At 59.0% G+C, this 13,435-nt stretch overlaps 2 protein-coding genes across 2 annotated transcripts in view; both read left to right on the top strand.

Moving 5' to 3' along the window:
• The first annotated feature begins 8,362 nt into the window (after nt 1-8,362).
• Nucleotides 8,363-13,435, top strand: part of LOC113959798 (hemoglobin subunit beta-like) — a 10,562-nt gene continuing 5,489 nt past the window's right edge. The window contains exon 1 of the mRNA XM_027669051.1: nt 8,363-8,509. Within this exon, the coding sequence (XP_027524852.1) occupies nt 8,502-8,509 (8 nt within the window). The 5' untranslated portion in view covers nt 8,363-8,501. The remainder of the gene's footprint in view (nt 8,510-13,435) is intronic.
• LOC113959795 (hemoglobin subunit rho-like) lies at nt 11,408-13,251 on the top strand. The gene is given in 4 exon segments (XM_027669044.1): nt 11,408-11,630; nt 11,633-11,852; nt 11,940-12,162; nt 13,074-13,251. Coding segments are annotated over 4 exon segments (777 nt in total). The 5' UTR covers nt 11,408-11,425; the 3' UTR covers nt 13,203-13,251.

The following is a 13,435-nucleotide window of genomic DNA, read 5'->3' as shown; positions in this document are numbered from 1 at the left end:
GTGGGATGGAGCTCAGGCAGCCCTGGAGCTGCCCCGTGGGATGGAGCTCAGGCAGCCTCTGGAGCTGCCCCGTGGGATGGAGCTCAGGCAGCCCCTGGAGCTGCCCCGTGGGATGGAGCTCAGGCAGCCCCTGGAGCTGCCCCTGTGCCCTCTCACGGGCTCGGGCTGAGGGGGGATGGCCACGGACACACGGGTGGTGATGTGACCTCCAGCCACCCCTACGGAGGTGACACAGGACCTGCTGCCAGGGCTGGCCCTGCTCTGCTGCCTCTGTGGGTGCTCAGGCACTGTTGCTCCTGCCCTGCGGGCACCAATGCACCAAGTGTGTCCGTCCTCTGTGCCCGGCCCGAGGGCTCGGCACCGGGCTGTGCCCTGGCAGGGATCTGTGGGGGCATGAAAGGAAAATCCAGCATGAACAAAGAGTGGGAGTAATCAGCGTTTGTATGGGATGGAGATTAATTAAAGGATGAAGGAAGTCAGATCCGGGTACCTAAATAAAGCACTAAATCAAGACTTGGAGCTGAGATAAACCCAGACGGACTGACTGCAGCCAGGTATTTTCCCAAGCAATGGGTGCATTTGGCACGGGGTAACCTGTATGACTCCACGGATCTGTGGTCCCCAAAGAGGAGATGTGTCCTCTCCTTGGTTATCTGGGAGTTCCCATCGGTGGGCTGAGGCCGCGGGGCTCTGGGGCTGACAGGGACTGGAGCACCCCGGACCGGCATTTGCATCCCGAGTGCACCTCCTGCATCCGCAACCCGCATCCCGCATCGGCGTCCTGCATCCCACATCCGCATTCCACATCCATGTCCCGCTGCCCACATCCGCATCCCATATCCCGCATCCCCGTCCCGCTGCCCACATCCCATCCCGCATCCCGCATCCCCGTCCCGCTGCCCACATCCCATCCCGCATCCCCGTCCCGCTCCCCCAGCCTCCCCCGCGTCCCGCCGCACCCCGGCAGAGGGAACCATCGAGCCGCGCTCCGCGCCCGCGGGGCCCGGCCCGGGCTGGGCAGGGACGGCGAAGGGGAGTGGGACACTGCAGGGTCACATCTCCCCGCTCGGGGGACGACACGGCCCCGGCTCCGGCCGCGCGGGTGCCCCCGGGGCTCCCCACTTGCCCTCGGGGCTCCCCGGTGGCTCCGGGACGGCTCAGCCCAGCCCGCCGAGCGCCAACACGGGAGCTGCTGCTCCAGGAGCTCGGCCCGGCGCTGTCCATCCCAGCCTGGCCACCCGCAGGTCTCTGGGAAAGGGTCTGAGCATGGGGAAAACCCACGGCGGTGCTTCTGACACCAAAGAGCCGGGGGCTCCTCAGCCGGAGGCTGCTTTGGGATCCGGGGGTGACTCCCGTGGGTTTAATGTGGATTTAATCATCTCACTGATTTTTGTGCCTGTGGAAGCTTTTGCCTCCCACAGCGTGTCCCTGAGGGAGGGGGTCTGAGGAGAGCTCTGAGGGGGAGGACAGGAGGACTCACCTTGGGCAAGGCTCTGCCAGGAGCTCTCGGGCAGAGGCTCTCTGAGATGTGGCACCTGGGGACATGGTTTAGTGATGGCCCTGGTAGTGCAGGGGGTTGGAATGAGGCCATCTTTAAGGCCATCTTTAAGGTCCCTCCCAACCCAAACCAGTCTGTGGTTCTGTGAGTCCAAGTCTAAATGAGCCAGTGTGAGGAGGCTGAGCTGCAGTTCCTTGTGGAAGCTCCAGCAGCCTAATTAGTGCCTGCTAATTCTGGAATGACAGTCGTTTCCAGAAAGCTGGTGGTGCAGCCCGAGCCAGGCAAAATGCTCCAGGTGAAACAGATTGAAACTAGGGAGGAAAACCCTTGTGTTTTAGAGGGAAACAACACCTTTGGCTGAGCCCAAAAACCAGTCCCTTGGCAGACCCAGGAGCCACTTCTATTGTCAGCCCCTGTTTGGGGACACCAGCCCAGCTGTGGAGGGTGACCCTGCCAGACCCAGACCCAGACCCCTCACCTCCTGCTCACCCTCATCCTCCACCTCAGCTACAATGGCCCAAGTCTGCATGGCTGGTGGCCAGCCTGGACTCCTTGGGGCCTCATGTGGTCCTGGGTGGCAAAAGGACAGGCACAGAGAGCAGTGCCTGCCCTGTCCCCCCTCCCACTCCAGCCCTGCTCACATGGGCATGGCCAGCACCCCTCAGCCCTGTTCCTCCTTGGTGGATGGTCAGGACAGCACATGACCCTCACGTACTTGGTGCAGTTCACTCTTGTGTCCGTGAGTGCCTCGGACCCCAGAGCAGACCATGAGCCTCTCCAGATCCATGTCCGGACCCCGGGCCCCGTTTGCCCATTTCCAGCTCCAGAACTGGGGATTGCAAGGCTCTGATCTCCTCCCAGTCATCAGTCAGTCCAGTTGTTCCATGGACTGACCTGGGCCTGCTCAAAGCTGCCCACTTTAATGTGTGGGAAGTTTCTCTAGTCCTTGAGAAGCTCTTTAACAACCATCCCCTACATTACACAGAGGGGAAGGAGGAGGAATAAGTCATGTTCAGGCACCAGCATCTGACAGGACCAGTTAAAACAGCACAGTTCCAGTTCAGTCTCCACCCTGAGAGACAGGAACTGTCAGGGTTAATTTTTGATTGCTCTAAATTTCTGCTGTGCCCCATCTCTTCCTCCCAAGCTCTGCCTGTGCTTTTCACAGCCCATGCTGGATGCTGGGGGGGTTGAACTGGGGCACTGCCTTATCTCAGCCACCTTTTGTGCCACAAGCCAGCAGCTCCCCAGTTTCCCACCGCAGCACGTGCTGGGGCAGGGCAGAGTCACTGCTGAAAGGGGCAGGACATGAGCTGGGGCTGGGCTGGCACAATCACAGAGGCACAGAATCACTAACTGGCTTTGGGAGCAGAGATGGACTGAACTGGGGAGGGAAGGGGTTCCCTGGAGCAGCGTGGCTGTGGCAGTGCAGAATGAGGTGTTTGTGGGGCAGGGATCTGTGGGGTGGTGGGTGCAGGTGCTTTCCACCCCTGGCTGGTGTGCAAACGGGAGGGCAAAGCCCTGGGGAGCCGCTGTGCTGTGGCTCTGGCCTCGTGTTGGGGACACATCTGGAACAGAGGGGGGATAAATCGAACCTTGAACGGGGGGGTGCAGCTCATCCCCCCCTCCCCCCAGCTCTGCTCTGCACCCTCTGCCCCTCATCACACCGGGCACCAAACCTGGGTTGTATTTCTGGGAATGGCTTTGGATTAAGCCTCGGATTAGCAGAGGTCAGCACCAAACCCAGCCTGGCTGGAAAATCCACACCCGGGCTGGGGACGGGCTTGGGGCAGCCAAATCCCAGCACCTCCCTTGGAAATGCCAGTCCCCGATGGGATGAGGAGCCCTGGTACCACCGGGCACCCCCGCGGGTGCCTCAGTGTTCCCTTTCCCCCCGCCCCGCTCCGGCCGCGCTCGCGTTTCCCCGACACCAGAGGGAGCTGGAACCCCCCCACGGCTCCGGGTTTGTCCCCGGCCGAGCCCCACCGGCCCCGGGGTCCCGGGGTGCGGGGGCTGCGGTGGCAGAGCCGGTGCCGCTGCCACCACCCCCGGGCAGAGCCGCCCGCCCGGCTCGCCCGGCGCTCCCGGGAGGGGCAGTCCCGGGGCAACCAACCGGGACTGCCCCAGTGACTCCTGCTTTTCAACCCCCACCTTCCTTAAATCTGTGCTTCGATTTCCCTGCCTGCAGAAAGCTTGGAAAAAGTGGGTTTGCTGCCACTTGCATCTGTCCCAAGGGCTGTTGGTCCTTTTGCCTCATCCCAAGGCTCTGTCGATCCTTTTGCATCCCCCGAGGGTCTGTGGTCCCCTGTGCATGAACCAGGACAGAGGCTGCCCCGGGGAGTTGCCACATTCTAGACAGGAAGGAAAAGGCACTTCCTAGAGTAGGGATGATGCCACTGGATCCTCACTCAGTGCCCGTTTGGAAGGGGCTCCTGAGGACTGCAAGTTCCTCAGATGACAGGTGTTCCAGGGTACATCTTGTGCCCCAGGAGCTCAGGCTGGATGGCTTCATGCTTCCCAACACAAACTGTTTTCCCTATGGATCATCTCAAACCACAGTTACCCAAAAGCTCCTCAGTCCCTGTGGGAGAGGCCAGGTTTGGAGCACAGGAGGAGGCTGCCCGGACCACAGCCAGCTCAGCACCCACCCCCTGGCACTGGGCTTGGTTGGTCAAGAGGGCATTACACCCCCACCCCCAGAGTGGCTGGGCATCAATATCCAGCTGGAATGTGAATGAAAGGCTGGCTAAGGCCAGGTTGGATGGGGCTTCGAGCAACCTGGTCTTGTGGAAGGTGTCCCTGCCCATGGCAGGAGGGTGGCACTGGGTGGGCTTTTAAGGTCCCTTCTAATAATTTTAAGGAATTCTATTAATTCTAAGGAAGATTATACCTTGTTGTGTCCTTGCTCTGGTAGGAGCAGAGCATGGTACAGCAAACACAGACTCACAGAATGTGCTGAGTTGGAAGGGACCCACCAGGAGGGGGGATCCTGCCTGCCATGAGCATCTCATGGCACTTTGGGAGTGCAGCCACTTTGTGCCTCAGTTTTTCCCCAGGGACCTCTGCCTGTGGCCAGTGCAAGGGGTGCAGGGGAGCCAGGGAGAAGGATCCCCTTGGAGCTGTTTTCTGGGACAGGGACAAGGTGTGAGCAGCTGGGACATTTCATCCCCCCCAATCCCCAGGACTTGCAGCAGGGCAAGGGGGGAGGATGAAGAACTGGGGCTGGATACCAGGACACGTCCCACCGTCCCCTTGGGAATATGAGTGTCCTGAGCCTGCCACAGGCTCTGCCCCACAGGTGGAGGGGGTCCTGAAGCCCTCATTGCCACAGGGGTGAGCAGCCCGTGCTGTGTAATCCAGGGCCGCCCTCCTGATTCTGCTGGGGAAAATAAATAATCAATAAAGGAACCTGGCAGCTTTCCCGCGGGTGCCACCGCCTCAGCAGAGACATTTGCTGAGTCAGAATCTGACACAGCAGAAAGGGGCACGGTCCCGGGGCCGGGGGTGCCTTATCGCTGCCCCCCGGCCCCTGTTTGTGCTGTCCCGTTATCGCCCCGGCACAGCACCCAGCCGGGCCCGGAGCCGTGACTCAGCACTGCCCCCCCCCCGGCCTCTGCAAACTCATCACACCCAGGGAGGGATGGGACGGCCCATAAACATCCCACTGCAGAGAACAGGCTTGAGCCTGGAACTGGGAGTGGAATGAGACCCCTAATCCTGACCCTAATCCTGACCCTGACCCTGATCCTAACCCTGATCCTGATCCTGACCCTGACTCTAAGATTGCCCCTGTCCCTGCCATTGCCCCAGGTGCCTGGTGTAAACTCATCACATGCAATTTTGTCATGGGAGAGCCCATAAACATCCCACTGCAGAGAAGGGGCTTGAGTCCCGGGCATGGAATTGAGACCCCCTAACTCTAACCCTAAACCTAAGCCTAGGCCTAACCCTGACCCTGATCCTAACTGTGACTCAATGTCCCACTGCAGAGAACAGGTTTGAGTCCTGGACATGGGAGTGGGACCACCTAAATCTAACCCTGACCCCAACCCTAACCCTGACCCTGGTCTCAGAGCTCCCTTCCTGCCAGTGTGTCTGAAGAGGACGCTCAAAACCAAGTGTCCCTTCAGATGGGGTGTAATGGGGTCTGTGGGCCGTGCCCTGACCCCTGGCCCAGCTCAGCCCCACAGAGACACTGCTATTTGGGGTTCCCTGATCCTGCCCAGTGCTGGGTGCTGGGCAGAGCTGAGCAGAGTGAGTGATGAACTTCAGGCCAGTCCCTCATTCACTCACAAGTCCGGGGACCACAGAGGTGCTGGGATGAGCCCCAGGGTCTCTGTCCAGGCTGTGGAGGCTCTGCCAAAGGCAGAACCCCAAAGTCGGGGTTTGGTGCCTTGCTTGGGGTAGGGGCTACTCTCCCACCTGAGTGGTGCAGGGTGCAGGCAGCCCCCAAAGAGCTGCTCAGCCTCTGCAGAGGGGCTGCCCCGGGTGCCACCCCACCTTCAGAGCCAGTTCTGCTGCTTGAGTAAGTGGCAGGTGCCAGGCTGGGGTCAGGTCGGGAGGCAGGTCAGGTCTGCCCTCCTAAACCAGCCCCAGCACAGGAACAGGTCTGGCTCTGGCCATTGCCAGCTGGACAGTCTGGAAAGGCAGAACATGACCCATAAAACGTGTTCCTGACCCAGCAGGTCCCAGGCCACGAGCAGGATGAGGACAGTCCTTGTCTGAGCTCAGCAAAGCCCTCGGTCCTGCTGGAGCCGTCCCTGTGCACAGGGAACCTTTGTTAGCAAGTGCCCAGCACTGTGAGGGCTGGAACAGCTCTCGTGGATCCCAGCCAGTGCTGGGGGATATTGGGGGAGTTCTGTGGTTAAAGGAATCTTCTGCAAAGCAGTGACAGGCAGAGCCAGCTTGACCTGCAGCAGATGTGGTGCTGGGAGGACTGGCCGGGTCCCTCGGAGCCAACCTGTGCCTGGGAAAGCAAGGCCTCTGAGCTCTCTGGGGTTTACCTGCTCTGCACTCTGTGCTGCCAGCATAGCCACAATCAAGCATCCTCGGGATGCTCAGCTCGGCCTGCCCAGGGAGCCCTGGGGTGTCCCCGTGGGGAGGGGGAGAGCAGCCCTGGGCTGGAGGAGCAGAGGGAAGGGCTCAGTGAGGAAACTGCTCCCAGCGCGGGATGAGCTTTAAGGTCCCTCCCAACCCAAACCAGTGTGTGATTCCACGATTCCACGCCAGGGCTGCACGCCGGTGTGAGTGGATGTGAGGATGGGGGTCTGTCCGTAGGTCTGTCCGTGCTCCGGGGGCAGCAGAGCCGGGCTCAGCCCCCCCGTTCCCCATTCCCTCAGCGCCAGGGCAGCAAACAGCCCGTCCCGGCGCTGGGTTTATCTCGGGCCGCAGGAGGGGCGCGGGGCTATCGGGAGGGGCTGTGGGGAGGGGATATCGGGACGGGCTCGCAGGGCGGGGGTGGCGAGCCCTGCCCGCGGGCGATACAGGGCGGCTGGGCTCGGCCGGGGCGATAGCTCGGGGTCCTGCCGGGAATGTGGCACAGCCCCGACCCTGCAAACCTGTGCCGTGACGCTGTTTGCCACCCGGTCACAGCCGGGAACCCCACCTGGCTCCCTCAGCACCATCCCTCCTGCCCTCCCTTCCCTCCCCCACCGGCCGTGTCCCCCCCGCGCTGTCCCCCCCCGATGTCCCCTCCAGCCCAGGGCTCGCGTGGGCTCCTTTGCAGCCCAGGCTGAGGGTCTGGGGGAAGCCACGGGCTGGACCCTCTTGCCAGGAGCCCGTGTCCCTCCCGTGCTGAGGAGATGGAACCCCAGCGAGGGCTGAGAGCAAACCACGGAGGAAAACCCCTGCCCACAGCGAGCCAGGACTTGTCTGGAATGAAAAAAGCTGCTTTTGTCTGTTTCTGGGTGGTTTTGCCCGAGTACTTGTGGGGAGGGATAACTCAGAAGCTGTCTAAATTCCAGCTTTTCCCTGGACATCCTGGCTCTCGTGTCTGACCTTGTGCCTCTTATGCCTTCACTCAGCACTGAACCCCAGAGCCCCCAGCACTGACTTTAGGGCTGAGCACATCCCGGTGGATCCCTTTGCAGGGATACAGGGACAGATGAACAGGGTCAGGGCATGTCTCCTGTTGTGCCCAAGAGGTCCTTGGGGCATTTTTTCTGCATCCAGCCCCCAACTCCCAGCAGTGTCACCCAGGACCCACATTTCAGACCCAGGAGATTTCCTATAAAATTAAAATAACCCAGTGAAAGGCTCTAAGTCAGTTAAAACATGTTTGTGTCAGAAGGGAGGTGTGTGGTGGGATTCTTGGGGTGGTCTTGTGCAGGGCCAGGAGTTGGACACAATGGTCCTTGTGGGTCCTTTTTCAGGAAGAATTTCATACAAAGGGTGGTCAGACCTTGGCAGGGGCTGCCCAGGGAGGTTTGGAGTGCCCAGCCCTGGAGGTGTCCCAGGAAGGCCTGGCCGTGGCACTCAGTGCTCTGGGATGGGGGACAAGGTGGGGATGGGGCACAGGGGGATCCATGGGCTGGGAGGGCTTTTCCAACCTCAGTGATCCTGGCATTCTGTGATTCTGCCCTTCCAGCTGAGGATATTCCATGATTCTATGATTACATGGCACGAAATGCAGGCTGGAGCATCAGAGCAAGGGGTGCTCCACACCTCTTGGAGTCAGACCTAAAGGGTACCAAGGGTTAAGCCTGGATCCTGAAATGAGAGAACTTCATTAGGGGCAGAGAGGAATTAATTTGACCTGCAGTGAGGTTTTCACGTTGTTGTTACAGCAGAGATTCGGATTGCCATGTCTGTGTGTTGAGACCAGAGTGCTGGGGCAATGTGAGATAACTCTCCTTGAGGTGATGACATCCAGCTCTCTGGTGTAAAGCCCCAGCCTGCCCCAGTCTCCCCCACAGAGCCCCCACACCTCTCCTGTCCATGGTGTCTCCCAGTTTCCCTGTCCCTTCTAAGGAAAAAATTGCATTTCCAGAAAATCTTGGCTTCCATGTTCAGGTGAGCAACCAACCAGTCCCAGCCAGGGAAACTGTTCAAACTGTGCTGATTCAGACCCACTTGCTGTTTAATTTCCCCGGGTTTGTCACTGACCACATCCTGAACTGAGCAGCTCCTCTGCCCCTTTCCCTACAGCCAGGGAGCATCTGGCTTTGCTCTGCTCCCAAATTTAAGGTTCATAGAATCCCAGACTGGTTTGGGTTGGAAGGGACATCAAAGCCCACCCAGTTCCACCCCCTGCCATGGGCAGGGACACCTTCCACCAGCCCAGGTTGCTCCAAGCCCCGTCCAACCTGGCCTGGGACACTTCTAGGGATCCAGGGGCAGCCACAGCTTCTCTGGGCAACCTGTGCCAGGGCCTCCCCACGCTCACAGGGAAGAATTCCTTCCCAATATCCCATCTATCCCTGCCTTCTGGCAGTGGGAAGCCATTCCCCCTTGTCCTGTCACTCCAGGCCCTTGTCCAAAGCCTCTCTCCAGTTTTTCCAGGGGTTCCTGATATCCCCTTTAGCCCCAAGCCCCGTTGTGGAACCCCCTGTTACTGGATGTCTGCATTAGCAGTGTGGTGGGGGAAACCAGCTCTGGCCTTCCAGTTAATCCAAGGCACCAGTTCTAGACTGGTCACAGCCAAATGGGCCAGTGGGGAGCAGTGGGGCAGGACTGGCTGAAGCTGATGTACAAATTCCCAGCCCCAGTGGCTGTAAAAGGCTGTTGCCAGGACGGACTCTCCCCAGCCAGAGCCCACAAGCCTCTGCTATGACCCTAATCCGATTAACTGCCTGATTCACCTGCTGTTATTCCTTTTCTATTGAGTCCATCTGATGGGATTAGAGAGGTTAAAGACTTGCTGTGGGGATAAAACCAGCCATTAAAGGGATCAATACAGGCGAGCAGCACCGAATGGGCTTATCTCCATGAAAACAACTTCAGCCTCTCTTCCTCCCCTTTCCTCTGCCTTCCCCCTTCCCCCTTCCCTCAGCTCTTTGTGACCATCATTAACCACTCCATGAAAAGTCATCCTGCCCCCTCACCAGTAAAACCAGACCCTGATGGGTCAGTGTGGGGCCAGGCCTGAATGTTTCCCACCACAAGCCACATCTCTGCCTGTTTTCCACAGAGTCCAGAAAACCAGCTTTTATGAACCATATTTTGTAAAATAATATTAAAGCTGCCATTAACATTTTCCTCCAGCCTCCGTGTTTGATGTTGTCCTGTCTGTCCCAGCTTCACCCTCCTGCTCTCTCCCCCTGAGCTTTTCCCTGCTGCTGGTTCATACGCAGCAGAAGAGCATCGTTATCTCTTCCCTTTTAAAGTTCAGCCTTGCAGAGCAGGAAATGAATCTCCCATCACCGATGAGGCGAGTGCATTGCTGAGAACAGCCCCAGATGTGGTTTTAATTTGAGAGCCAGGGAATTCAGGCTGCAGGGAAGAAACGAATGCAGGGGTCATCAAGGCTGTTTATTGTCACCCCCAGCTGCTGGTCAGCACTGCCCCGCTCACACGGTGGGAACATCTGCCCACGCATTTAGGGCTGCACATATTCCATTCCACTCCTTGGAGATCTGCATTATGAAATTATACAACTTCTGAAGTCTTCAGGTCTCCTTAAAGCCGAGGGTGTGTCGTGACTCTGCTCTGGAGGTGAGGAGCTGAAGGCAGCTCTGGCCACCTGCTCGATCCCTTTATCTGCCGCGAGCAGCCGCCGCTCCCGCCGCGTTATCGGGGCACAACTGGGGGCTCCTGGGCTGCTGAGAGGGGCCTGGGGGCCTCTCCCAGGATCAGGAAATGGAAAAAAATTAATAAAGCCCCGTGGGACCCTGTGGTGAGGAGCTAAAAGGTGACTATGGATGTGAATCCCCCAGCTGGAGCAGAGTGATGGGCCTGTGCCAGCGTGGCTCCGATGAGATCACAGAGTCCCAGACTGGTGTGGGTGGGAAGGGACTTTAAAGCTCATCCAGTTCCACCCTCTGCCATGGGCAGGGACACCTTCCACTAGATCAGACCTTGGACACTTCCAGGGATCCAGGGGCAGCCACAGCTTCTCTGGGAAACCTGTGCCAGGGCCTCCCCACCCTCACAGGGGAGAATTCCTTCCCAATATCCCACCTAGCCCTACCCTCTAGCAGTGGGAAGCCATTTCCTCTTCTCCTGGCCCTCCAAGCCCTTGTCCAAAGTCCCTCTCCAGCCTTCCTACATCAATGGACCAGTACTGATCTGTAACTAGAATGTCTCAAGAGGTCTGGATGAAACCTAAACTCCCCACAGACAGTCCCAAAGTTTGAACAAAATCATAGAATCATGGGATGCTTTGGGTTGGAAGGTACCATGAAGATCTTACAATTCCAATCCCCTGCCATGGGCAGGGACACCTTCCACTAGAGCAGGCTGCTCCAAGCCCTGTCCAGCCTGGCCTGGAGCACTTCCAGGGTCCATGGTTTTGTCTGGATGTCCCACACTTCATTCATCCTGGCTTTGCCTTCTGAGCATGGGAGCAAAGCTTCACCTGCAGCCTGGAAACCAGGAAAACACCTGTGACACCCAGAGTCATTCCAAAGCCTTTGGCCAGACCTGGTGGAAATGGGTGTTGCTGGTCTGGCTGTGACATGACAGGTCCTGCTTCGTGGAAGACTTTTAATTCCCAACAGAGAGAGGCCAGTGAAGGGTTAACACTGGACACACATGGAAAGAGCAGAGGAGCCTGTTCCCACCCCCAGCCTGCCCTGACATCCCACACAGGTATTCCTGGAAACCTGGAGCTGAGGAGGTGACTTCTGCTTCACTAACACCATCCCTGAGAGTGTCCCAGGCCAGGTTGGATGGGACTTGGAGCAACCTGGGCTGGTGGAAGGTGTCCCTGCCCATGGCAGGGGGTGGCACTGGATGGGCTTTAAAGTCCCTCCCAACCCAAAGCATTCCATGATCCTAAAGCACCTCGCTGTGGGTCCATCCTGCTGTGGGGATGGGGTGGCAGGTCCAGCCTGTGGTCAGCAGGCGGCCATGGGGAAAGGACAGGGAGATAAGATGTCCTGTGTCCTGAGCAGCCTGTTAAGTGACTCACAGGGCTCTTTCCTCGAAGGCCACACCTCGCTGCTGACTGACCCCTGCCCAGCCAGCCCGGCCCCGGGACCCCCCCATCCCATGGCCCCTCAGAACGGCCGGGGAGGGGCTGTGGGCAGGGGATAAAAGGCCCAGAGGGGTCTGGGCTCAGCTACAGGGTCTGTGCCCTCCTGCAGCCCAGCAGAGCCGCCACCATGGTGCACTGGTCAGCAGAGGAGAAGCAGCTCATCAGCAGCGTCTGGGGCAAGGTCAACGTGGAGGAATGTGGGGCCGAGGCCCTGGCCAGGTATGTCCAGCTCCGGGAACCTGGAGAGAAACCCCTCCGGTCACAGGGGGTTAATGTGTCCCTGTGCCTGTTTGTGTCTCTCCCCAGGCTGCTGATTGTCTACCCCTGGACCCAGAGGTTCTTTGACAACTTCGGGAACCTCTCCAGCCCCACGGCCATCATCGGCAACCCCAAGGTCCGTGCCCACGGCAAGAAGGTGCTCACCTCCTTCGGGGAGGCCATCAAGAACCTGGAGAACCTCAAGGCAACCTACTCCAAGCTGTCAGAGCTGCACTGTGACAAACTGCACGTGGACCCTGAGAACTTCAGGGTGAGCTGTGCTTGGGGCTTGACCCTCTGTCTCTCCTTCCTCAGAGCATCTCAGCACTTGGGGGCTTTCAAACAGGCATAAATAACTTATACTTTATTTACCAAACAGGAAGAGGGTGGCTGGGGTGGGCACAGAGGGAGTGGGGAAGGTTTGGCATTTGCTAATGCAGGGAAATACCAGGTTCCAGGCTGCGAGGACAAATCTGGGGACAAACATAGGGAGGTGCTCTGAAAGCCCAGAGGCTTGTGCAGGCATGGCTTGAGAAAAGGAGAAGGATGTTGGGAGGCTGAGTGGGGCTGAGGGTGGAGAGCATGGAGGGAAGTCCCCCTGGGAGCTCCTGGCCCCATGGACAGAGACTACTTTGTTGGGGGTCATTTCATCTCCCCATTTCAAAGGCTGGCAGGCAGGGGAGGAGAGGGAAAAGCAACTGTGGGGTGGTTTGGGGCTGGACACTGATGGGAAGAGGTGGAGACTGGGACTGGAGAGAGAAGAGAGGTCTGAGTGGGGGGACAGGGTCAGCTGAGGAGGGGGGAGAAGGAGTGGAGTGAAGCCAGAGGTCAGGGCACAGGCACCCTCGCTGAGGGTGGGGAGAGGGAGCAGATCAGGCTGGAAGGGACTGGGAGGGCTGGATGGGGCTGGTGGCCTCTCCTTCAGCCTTTGGGGGTGTAGCAGGTGGACCTCACACTGACCCTCTGCTCCAGCAGGTGTGGGTTTCACAGCAGAAAAAAAAAAAAGACAAAATATCTGGAAATAAAATCCAGAGGCTGGAAAATGCTACTTCCCTGAGTAGCAGACCCCAGGACCCATGGGGCAGCAGGGTCCCTCCAGCCCCTGGTCCAGGGGTGCTGTGCAGGACCGAGGGGTGTCAGCACCCCACTGACCCGGTTTCCCTCCTTCCCTCCCCTCTGCAGCTCCTGGGTGACATCCTGATCATCGTCCTGGCCGCCCACTTCGGAAAGGACTTCGGCCCCTCCTGCCAGGCCACCTGGCAGAAGCTGGTGGGGGTGGTGGCCCACGCCCTGGCCCACAAGTACCACTAAACCCTTGGGACACGAGCAGCTGTGTCTGTACCGGGCAATAAACCCCACATCTTCTGGAATTCTCTGTGTTCGGTGTCTCTGTGGCTGCTGCAGGGTGGGCAGGAGGGAGGGGCAGGAAAGGGAGATGGGGGCTCTGGGTGATGGAGCAGCACAGACTGGGGAGGCAGCCAGGCTGGGCACAGGGAGCCAGGCTGGGCACAGGGAGCTGGGCAGAGGGAGCCAGGCTGGGCAGA

The sequence above is a fragment of the Corapipo altera genome, unplaced genomic scaffold (assembly GCF_003945725.1).
Source record: "Corapipo altera isolate COAL_440 unplaced genomic scaffold, ASM394572v1 189, whole genome shotgun sequence".
NCBI classification, from domain to species: Eukaryota; Metazoa; Chordata; class Aves; order Passeriformes; family Pipridae; genus Corapipo; species Corapipo altera.
This window is presented reverse-complemented; position numbering and strand designations above follow the sequence as displayed.